The sequence below is a fragment of the Durio zibethinus genome, chromosome 12, assembly GCF_047325235.1.
Source record: "Durio zibethinus cultivar Kanyao isolate XHJ-2024 chromosome 12, ASM4732523v1, whole genome shotgun sequence".
NCBI classification, from domain to species: domain Eukaryota; kingdom Viridiplantae; phylum Streptophyta; class Magnoliopsida; order Malvales; family Malvaceae; genus Durio; species Durio zibethinus.
In genome coordinates this window covers 7,066,027-7,076,820 of record NC_143173.1, presented here as the reverse complement: position 1 = coordinate 7,076,820, position 10,794 = coordinate 7,066,027, and the positions used below count along the sequence as shown (strand labels likewise).

The 10,794-nt window shown below is 31.2% G+C and overlaps 1 protein-coding gene and 1 pseudogene across 9 annotated transcripts; both read left to right on the top strand.

The window, feature by feature from the left end:
- The first annotated feature begins 1,240 nt into the window (after nt 1-1,240).
- On the top strand, nt 1,241-6,127 carry LOC111297483 (uncharacterized). Of its 8 annotated transcripts, XM_089769266.1 has the most exons (8): nt 1,349-1,445; nt 1,717-3,384; nt 3,530-3,650; nt 3,745-3,883; nt 4,338-4,552; nt 4,642-4,840; nt 4,944-5,444; nt 5,592-6,127. In XM_089769266.1, exon 2 carries the CDS (start codon nt 1,781-1,783, stop codon nt 3,149-3,151), a length of 1,371 nt encoding a protein of 456 aa, XP_089625392.1. In that variant the 5' UTR covers nt 1,349-1,445; nt 1,717-1,780; the 3' UTR covers nt 3,152-3,384; nt 3,530-3,650; nt 3,745-3,883; nt 4,338-4,552; nt 4,642-4,840; nt 4,944-5,444; nt 5,592-6,127. The 8 variants fall into 8 exon arrangements, with proteins under 8 accessions (XP_089625391.1, XP_089625388.1, XP_089625385.1 ...); XM_089769265.1 differs by lacking the exon at nt 3,530-3,650 and having other exon boundaries at nt 1,241-1,850; nt 1,956-3,384; nt 3,784-3,883; XM_089769262.1 differs by having other exon boundaries at nt 1,241-3,384; nt 3,784-3,883.
- On the top strand, nt 3,745-6,127 carry LOC111296401 (tubulin alpha-5 chain-like; annotated as a pseudogene). Its single transcript, XR_016326326.1, has 5 exons — nt 3,745-3,773; nt 4,338-4,552; nt 4,642-4,840; nt 4,944-5,444; nt 5,592-6,127. The product of XR_016326326.1 is annotated as a tubulin alpha-5 chain-like (transcript).
- Nucleotides 6,128-10,794: the final 4,667 nt, after the last annotated feature.

Sequence of the window (10,794 nt, the reverse complement as noted above, 5' to 3'; positions counted from 1 at the left end):
TATCTACTTGTGAATCATTCTTTGTATAAAATTGGTGCATATAAAACTGTGAGATAGTATTATTGCTTATGATATCGCCACTTAATACTTGTAAGTAAATTTATCAATCACCATTTCTATTAGTATTATGAAACATAAAACCTATTTTAGAAATTAAAGTGATTATTGAAAAAGAAAATTTAATGTAGTTGTCTGGAAGTTAAAGTTAATAAACATATCATCAACACTTATAAAAGAGAAAAATAAATGCTTTTAAAAATTTTAACTTTATACTTCACAAAATATGAAAAAGTAAACATAAATGTTTAAGAAAAAATGTAGAAAAATATAATTAGCTTCAAGAGTTTCATTAAATTATTTATTCTAATATTATATTTGATCTTAATTACTATTTTAATATAATTTAATATATATCAATATTTTGATTCAATAAGTTTTCAAAATTTTAAATGTTAAAAACATTAAAATATATATAAATTAATTTATTATTATATTTTTAATTTAAAATCCTTAATAATTATTTTTTATTGTAACTTATCTTATAAGCATTGTTTTAAATTTAAACATATATTTTAATATTGATTTTAATTCTATTACTTCTTACTTAATATGACCTTTTTTATTATTTTCAATCTCAACATATATAATTTTCAAATTTAACCTAATTATCCGAGTTGGGATAGATAAGATTTTGAATGATAGATCCTAAGCAGCCCTAAATTAACTAGATCTGATTAGGGTTGGCAACGGATTAAATCGGATAAATTTTTGTTTGTCTCAAACTCAATTCGATTTTTGTATCTATCAAATTCGAACTCGATCTGATCAAAATTTTTTTTTATTTTTTTATACTCGACACCGACTCGATATTGTATAACTTATATCCGATCTGACTCGACTTGAAATTAATAAAATATTATTTTTTTAAAATATAAAATATTATTTTTTAAATATAAATATTTAAATATATAATTATATAAATATATATAAATAAAAAAATTAAATAAATAATTAAAAAATTAATTTTTATATAAATATCAGATCGGATCGAATTTACTTAAAACTCGAATTTGATTCGATCTGAAATCTGATTTTTAAAAATAAAAATTCAATTTTAAGTGATCGAATTGAATCGAATCAAAATTGATCGAGAACGGATCGGGTTACCGATCCTAAATCGGATCCCGACTTTAGAAACAGGTAATGGTTTAAATTGAGCGCATCAATTAGGCGTGCATCCGAAATCAAGTTTGGACTTTTGACAGCAATTTATCATTTGAGCGCGGTGCGTGGGTGTCTCACCTGACAACGAAGCAGCTGAAGGAAGAAGAATTGGAGCTTTCGGTTTGTTTTTTTGATGACGATGATGATGATGAGGGGTTGGAGAAGCTCTTCTCTCTCTTCTTTTTCTTCTGCCTTTGATCATCTTCGACAATTGGGATCGGGTAACCCTAGATCTGCCACTTCTTTCTTTTATTCCCAAATCTCTTATTTCTCCACTACCCATTGCAAGAAGAAACCCAAGTATGTGTTTGATCAAATTGATGGTGCCTTAAACAAGTTTGATCAGATGCTACATATGCATCCACGTCCTTCTATTGTGGAATTTAATCAATTATTAGGGGCCATTGTTAGAATGAAGTATTATGAAACTGCGGTTACTCTGTTGAGAAAAATGGAATTACTAGGAATTAATCCTGATGTTTATACTCTCAGCATTTTGGTAAATTCTTTTTGCCGCTTGCATCGTGTGGATTTTGGGTTTTCGGTTTTTGGGAAGATGTTGAAGTTGGGCATTGAATCAAATACTATAACACTCTCCACTTTGATCAATGGACTTTGCATTGGAGGTAAAGTAGCTCAAGCTGTGAGGTTGTTTGATGACATGGTTCGAGAAGGGTATCAGCCTGATTTCATCACTTATAATATCATATTAAATGGTCTTTGTAAAATAGGTGACACTACTCGGGCTAGTCTATTGCTAAGGACTATGGAAGAAATAGGTTTTGCACCTGACATTGCAACATACAGCACTGTCATCGGCAGCCTTTGTAAGGACAAGCGTGTAACCGAGGCTTTGAAGCTTTTCTCAGAAATGAGAGGTAAAGGCATTCCACCTAATGTTGTCACTTATAGTTCCTTAATTCATGCTATGTGTAACTCATGTCAGTGGAAGGAGGTTACAAGATTATTGAATGAAATGATGGCAAACAACTGCAAACCTGATGTCATCACATATAATATTGTGGTTGATGCCCTTTGTAAAGAGGGTAGGGTTTTAGAGGCTCAAAATATTTTTGAAAGAATGATTCAACAAGGAGTTGAGCCTGATATAGTTACTTATAATTCATTGCTTGATGGATACTGTTTGCAAGGTGAAATGGATGCAGCTAGAAAATTATTCAATTCAATAACTAACAAGGGTTGTGTACCTGATGTATTTACTTACAGCATCATTATCAATGGATATTGTAAAGCTAAAAGGATTGATGAGGCAATGGAACTCTTTCATGAAATGACTCGAAATGGATTAATCCCTGATGTTGTTACTTACAGCAGTCTTATAGGTGGCATGTCACAGGTTGGGAGACTTGCAGCTGCACAAGAACTTTTCAAAGAAATGAGTGCTCGTGGCCTAGTTCCAGACGTGATCACTTACTCTACTTTGTTGGATGGCTTATGCAAGCGTGGTCATATTCATGAGGCATTGAGACTTTTTCATGTAATGCAGAATAGTGGGTTAGAACCTAATATTGTCCACTATTCTATCTTAATTGATGGCTTGTGTCAAGTTGGGCAGCTTAAAGTTGCAAGGAAATTATTTTGTGCACTCAAAGTCAAAGGGATACACCCTAATGTTTACACATATAGTATAATGATCAGAGGACTTTGTAAAGAAGGGCTGCAGAATGAAGCATATGAACTGTTTAGTAAAATGGAATTGGATGGTTGCATGCCGGATAGTTGCTGTTATAATGTGATGATTACAGGATTTCTTCGAAACAATGACACATCAAGGGGAGTACAAATTCTTCATGAAATGGTTAACAAAGGATTTTCTGCAAATGCGTCTGTAGCAGCCATGCTAGTGGATCTAATGTCTAGTGATTCAACGGGTGAATATATTCGTGCAGTAGTTCAGAAACTTTGAAGACTATCAAAGTTCTAATATGGAGTGATTTTTTCCCAGCCAATATTGGTGCAATAAATCCAAACAAGTTTTAGAATCTGTAGGTGTTGCTAAGAAATATCTAAGCAGTCCCTAATTCCATCATATGAACTTCATAGAAGGCAGTATTTTACTCCTTGATTAGGCATTAGGCAACATGCAAATATCCTATTAAATTCAGGAAGAGGGCTGATTTTGAATTTTTGGGCCTGCAGGTACTCTTTTTTCTTCTGTTTTCCTCTTCTTTTTTTTTTTTTCTTCTAGGGCGCCTATAGGCATAGCAGTGTTGGGCTCTATTAATGGTTTACCATTCATTCAGTTTTGATAACCTTGCAAAACGTATAATATTCTCCTTTGCAGAACAAATGTCAATGCTCGTTCATCCTGCTTTATAATCATATTGTCTTTTGCTGGTGGTGTTTCTTTGGAACTGGAAGCATTAGAAAGTTTTTTGTTGTTAGTTTTGTTTCATGGAAATGAGGTATTTGGTTTGAATTGAAGTGAATGGTATAGAATTTAAATAATTCTTTTTTATTAACATAAATTTCCATTTGACATGCATTTCCTATGCTCAGATGGCGAAGTCACCAGAGCTATCTCCTGTGTTGGTGCAGGATTTCTGTTAATATTCCACCATTTGGGGAACTGACATGGCTAGCTGCCTCCTTTGCTCTAACTGAGCATCTTACAGGGATAGGATCACATTGCTGAATTGTATGTACTGAAATTCAAAAAATTTCCCTGGATCTATTATGAGTTGAAATGATTCTAATATAATGCATCTCTGTTTTCCTTTATTCTCCTAATTATATAAATTTATGTAGTTATGTTCTTATAATTTTCCTCTCAATTTTTCCTCTACTTTATTGTTCCTAGTATAGGATTTTGAACAATTTGATTATAATTCTTGCCCTGCATTTTTCTCTTTTTGGTTGGTGTCATTTCTTTTGTGCTACTTGCCTTACTCTTTGCTTATCATACTCAGACGTATAGTACAACTTTAATAGCAACAAATGCATGCCAGAAACTACTTATTTTTCTTAATATAAATTTCAGATCAAAGTGGACATAAACATAGAATGGGATTTATAATTGGATCACTGAATTATGGTTTTCCCTCTATCATTTCATGATCTGAACCTATAAAATCATTTATGTTTGCTTGCAGTGACACCACCTTAGGTGTTTGCCACGATAATTTTAATACCTTCTTTAATGAGACTGGGTCTGGCAAGCATGTGCCAAGAGCTATATTTGTTGATCTAGAGTCCACTGTCATTGATGAAGTTGGAGGAGGGACTTACAGACAAATCTTTCACCTGGAGCAACTTATATCTGGCAAGGAAGATGCTGCTAATAACTTTGCTGGAGGACATTATACTGGTACAAGCATCTTTTCTGCATTTCCAAAGTACTAGCAATTTTGTTAGTTTTGATCACTGGCTTAAACTTCTTTGGTGTTGTAACTGCAGTTGGTCGGGCAATTGTGGATCTTTGCCTTGACCAAGTGAGAAAATTGGCTGATAACTGCACTGGTTTCAAGGATCTTTTGAATTTAATGCTGTTGGCGGTGGAACCGGTTTTGGTTTGGGCTCGTTGCTTTTGGAGCACTTGTCTGTAGATTATGGAAAGAAGTCAAAACTTGGCTTCTCCATCTACCCTTCTCATCAGGTAATTTCTTGAAGACTTCAAGGGAAATTACAGGTTTCTTTTTCCCTATGCTTGAACTATTATGTGTGTGCAATTCACTGAACAATTATCCCCAATTGTGCAGGTTTCTACTGCTGTTGTGGAACGTAATAATAGCATGCTCTCAACTCTTTATCTCCTTGAACACGATGATGTTGCTGTGCTTCTTGACAATGAAGCTATATACGATATCTGTAGGAGGTCCTTAGAGATTGAAAGACCAACTTATTGAAACTTGAACCGCTTGATATCCCAAATTATCTCTTCTTTGACCACTTCATTGAGGTTTGATGGTGCCATAAACATGGACATCGCAGAGTTTGGACATTGCAGAGTTTCAGACTAACCTTGTGCCGTATCCTTGTATCCATCCTATGCTCTCATCATATGCCCCAGTAATCTCAGCTACAAAGGCTAAGATTACAAGTGCTGTTTTTGAACCATCAAGCATGATGGCTAAATGTGATCCAAGGCCTGGGAAGTACATGGCATGCTGTTTAATGTACTGTGGAGATGTTGTACCTAAGGATGTCAATGCTGCTGTTGCTACCATCAAAACTAAGCAGACTGTTCAGTTAGTATATTGGTTGGTAGACATCTTTTACATTTCATTTCCAAATAATTATGTATAAGCAATCTGATTATCATTATTACATAGAGTTCGCCCAGGGGAAAACATTGATTTTGCCTTCTGTTTGTTATCTGAATGATTGTCATGCATCTTTTATTTCAGGTGCCCTACTGGTTTCAAGTGCGGTATCAACTATCAGCCACCCACTGTGGTACCAGTGGGTGATCTCGCTAAGGTACAACGTGCAGCATGTATGATCAGCCACCCACTATGCATGATTGGCAGAGGTTTTCTCCCGTATGCCAGGAGAGCATTTGTTCACTGATACGTAGGTGAAGGAATGGAGGTAAGTGAATTCTCATAAGCCCGTGAAGATCTTGCTGCTCTCAAGAAAGACTATGAGGAAGTTGGGGTAGAAGGTGCGGAAGATGAAGAAGATCCAGAAGATTACTAGATCTATATTTCATGAAAGCAGCGGCTAATGGTCCATCATGTTCTTCAACTCATTTCAGTTCATCCTCTATTCTTATTGTTGTAAATTTGTGCATGTGTACTTCATGTCTTGAATTTGTCTACCTTTGTATATCTTTGCTCTGAACGTTGCGTTGGTTTAAGTGTAGTTGTGAGCACCTATAGTTTCTGTCCTATAAGATGTGGCGCCTTTCAATGTCTAATAAAGCTTCTGCTTTGTGCCATAACGTAATATAATGCAAGTCAAAATTTCCCAGAAAAATAACAGAAACAACTAGAAAGTAAAGATTTCCCAATTTTCTATTGGGTAGGTGATTAAATATTTTGCTACAAACTAAGAGGTATGCAATTGGAAATAGAAGTTTTCCATTTAAGAAAAACAAAATTTAAATAATAAGAAAACATAAGGATTAATAAATAAAGTCCAAGTTGTTAAAAAATTTTTAATGAGTTTATTTTGTAAGTAATTGCGAATCCTGTTTATTCATCAAATAAGGAGAGACAAGACTTAATGGAATTTTTATATGCAATTTGTGAAGTTCAATATTAAAAACGATTCATTAAAAATTTTAATCTAAAATTGAAATTCATAAATTGAAAGATTTTAGGTTAAAAGTATTATTAAATCATTTTTAATATTGAAATTCACTAATTTCATTTAAAATTTTTTATAGAAAAATAGCTATCTTGACTTGTGAATAGCTTTTTAAGAGGTCAAAAATAAATTAATTAATCAACTATTTACTTATATTTATGTATTTGAGATAATTTAGAATTAAAATTAATATTTTATCAAATTATTGACTAAAGATTTTTTAAAATCTAATATCTAATAATACTGAATAAAAAAGGATTTTGCTAATGATTATCTTGAGATAGTTTTTAAAATTACAAGTTTGCATGAAGTGGGTAGTTGATTCCGTCTTCCCCTCTTTTTTATTTTGTTATTATTTTTTTATCCATCTCAATCTTCAAAAGTTTCTCTTTTTAAAAGTTTTAGCTTTTTTTTTCGACCTTTAAAACTTCTATCCTTAGAGTTAAGCTTTAACTTATGATAATTTTTATTGTTACTATAAATTATTAGTATAAAATTCTATCATTTAACAGTCAAATATCAAATTTAATACAATAATATTATAATATTATAAATAATTTTTTAATTAATTTTTTTTAAAAAAAGATACTGATAATAAAATCTAATTTGAATCCACGATAAAATTTTGATAAGTGAGTAACATGACTATGTAAGGGAACCAAAATTAAATTATACTATATTGTATAATTATTTAAACAAATTAAATTTTACGTTATCAATTATAACTTATTGCAGTTAAAGATTTTATTTTTTTATAATATTTAAAGTTTTCAAATATGGGTGAAACATCTTACTAACGATCATAAAATTTTATTATTTTTTATTCACTAGTTCACTGTAACTCATTACTAGCTAAAACTAATTATATTAATTTGTGTGCATTTGCAAATACTATAGGTCTTAATTTATTAACCGAAATGGCAATTTGGTAAATTGAAATGATTCAACCAAGCCTTAAATTAATTAATCAATTGTTGGATAAAAACAGTGAAATGGTGTTTTTCAAGTATAATGTTTGAAGAACATTATCTTCACCTTGCAGTTTGAATTAATGTACATTAAATCCATCCTACAAATTTGCTAATAAAAAAATTCTTGATAATTTTAAACACTTGACACCAAGAATTAAGAAAAAAAAAACACTAAAAAGCAACATACTTTAAATTTTAGTAAAATTATATATATTTAGTAAAAATATATATTTTATATTTTATATGTTGATATAATAATTTGACATAATAATTTTTTATATTTGATACAACAAGAACATAATATAAAATGTATAAATTATCAAATCTACATTAAATTGATGTAGTCAATAACTAAATTCCCAATACATAATACTTTCTTCTAAGTAATTTTCCAATTTATTACATTTAACCTTGAACCACTTTGAGCAAACTTTTAACATCATTAATCACATTTTCACATCCTCGTGAGGAAAATAAATCGAATGTCTGCTCTTCTACCATTGTTTCAAGCCGTTTTACTGTACTTCTTTCAAGATCTTCAAAGAGCTCATCGGCAGTCCATGACAACATCAATGTCTCCATATCACTATCGGCGTAATGAGCTTGCAGTGTGATTTGGAGGCGACTTATGAGATGACGATGCAAGAACAAAAAATAAGCAAAAAAAATCCAACTCAGATATGAATCAAATAAGTTCCCTACTAAGTAAACCATCAAAGCTATAAAACTGAAGATGAGTAGTTAAAAAAGAGAAAGAATGCTAGTAATTAGATTAAGAAAACAACGGTATAGTCTATAGTACAAGGGACAACTCATGTTTCGAGTATAAATTTGATGATAGTTGCATCTTATGCCCTAATTTAAAATTTTCTTCCATAACTCATTAACAAAATAATTTCTCAGAAACAAATGTCATATTCGAGTAAGAGATTATATACCCTAACGAATTTAAGGAATTTGGATCACATCGTCTCCTCATAAAAATCTAGGATTTGTTCACTGCCATTTCTGATGAAACTGAAGCTGAAGTAGCAGGGGCCTATGCCATAGAAACAATAAACATGACTACAAAAATACTATTTACAAACAACTAAATGAAGAAATAAGATAAAATGATGAATCACTATAAGATACCATGCTATTGCTTCTAGAACACATAATTACTTATGAAGAACATTTACCAAACATTGTGCATCAATAAAGACCTTAAAAATTGAAATTTTGATTCTTCTTCATGTTGGCAAAGGGAGGAATAGGTGAGTAAACACTTCAAACTTCAGTAGTATATTTTCTATGACATTGTTTAAACTTTTTTTTACATACTATATTATTAGATCTGTAACTAATACATTCACCAATTTGGTTATTTCAATGCTTAACTTATCCTAAACAATTTTGATTAGAAAATGAAAAGAAGAAAAAACCAAAATAGAAACAAGTAATTAACTAGTAAGGCATGTTTACTAGTTTTGGATAGTTGTTGGAGACTCCCATAATTAACTTATGGTGTCAGAAGTGAATACACTTTATCACTATTCATTCTAGGATAGCACAATCGAGAACATAACTCGAATCTATAAGAAAATTCACTTTAATTTTGCCTTATATGTATGTAAAATAACCAGTGCCTGTAATGATAATTATTCTCTTAGTAATTCTCACCATCTACATCTCTTACACCACATCAAATTAACATGTAAACAATAATATTTCTCTTCCTTTGTCTATTTTCAAGTGTTCCATCTAATATCCCTAACTGGCTGAATCCTAAATCCTAACCCAAGGAAAGGATCAAATATTTAAAGATTGCATGAACAATTTTAAGAAAATCCAAATGTTATTGCATAATATCTTGATTATGTATTTGCAAATTACATGAGTGTTAGAAAACAAATAGCATCAACTAATTGGTGTGAATGAAAAATTAATAATTGGTAAGTATGAAAAGCTAACGTCTAACTATCATTGAATGCATATGCAATAGCATAAAGAAGACAAATACAATAAAATATAACAACCAAGCATTTTCCCCATAGTAGAAAGTTGATAACCATATATAAATATAGAAATGCAACAAATTAACAGTAAAGAAAATAATAGAGAGGAAACTCAATAGTAACAATGGTAAAAGCTTATCAAATGCTAATGGGAGCACAAACCTATAGTTTAGGACTTAGGTCATCATTCATGACTTCAACTAATGTGATTACAACTATCTCATGATATCAGTATTGCAACTTCGGACATAAGGCCACAAGCAACTATTTAATAGCATTAATAGCTGCCAATTGAACCCAAGGATGGGAATCATTTACTAACTCCAAAACCATTGGCACTACCTCTTCCAAATTTTCTAGCATCATCTGCACAAACAAGGTAAAAACATAAGCGAAACTTATTTGGAAGTAAATGAAACAGAAAAGCAATCTTCTCATAATTAGCTCTACCTCGAAACCAATAAGCATGTCTAAAGGAATTCTTTATCAGATTAACAACAGAGAAACTATTTTACATCAAATACAAGAAATGCATAAATGCTCATCTAGAATAAACAATGTATATATATATATATATATATATTGTATATATGTATCAAATCCAATCAAATTAATTATTGCAATTTCAAACCTTTGAAGTGAATAAAACATGTTAGCAATCTTATCAAAATAAACTTTCTCATCCAACCAATAATAATTAACAAATGAAGCAAGTCTTAAATTTAATTAATTAAGAGCAAAACATATACCATGAACTCTACGATAATAACAAGCGAAATAAATTGCCGATCTGCAATAAACTGATATAGAACATTAAATATGATCAAATCAATTACAAATGTAACTTCAAACCTCAAAATAGCCCTCAGCAATTTTTGGAATAGCAATGAGACTAGCATGCCACTGTTGCCATATGGAAATACCCAACAAATGTGAAAACAAGTGTATAACCCACTGAAAGATCGTCTTTTCACCTAACAAAACAGACAACTTACTCAAATATTTTTTTAGCTAGTGTATAATCGCTTGTCCCCTAAAAATTGTCAACCCTATACGCATCCTCATCCACATTCTCAACATCAAATAACATATACATGAACTCATCAAACAACTTTTTTATAAATCGTGGCTCCTTGCTTATCATTCTTAGAGCCTTCTCCACCAATGCCATTAGGAATCCAATTACCAAATGTATTCAATTACCAAATGTCTAATGTGTACCTCTAAACTATCATCAACTGTGGTCTTCAACATCAAACGCAATACTTTCTCTAATTGCATCTTAAAAAACACTGGGTTAGTTTTTGCTAACTTAATTAACAACTGCAAAG

Coding starts and splice junctions, on each gene's coding strand:
- LOC111297483 (XM_089769260.1), top strand. CDS start 1,358: ATGACGATGATGATGATGAGGGGTTGGAGAAGCTCTTCTCTCTCTTCT.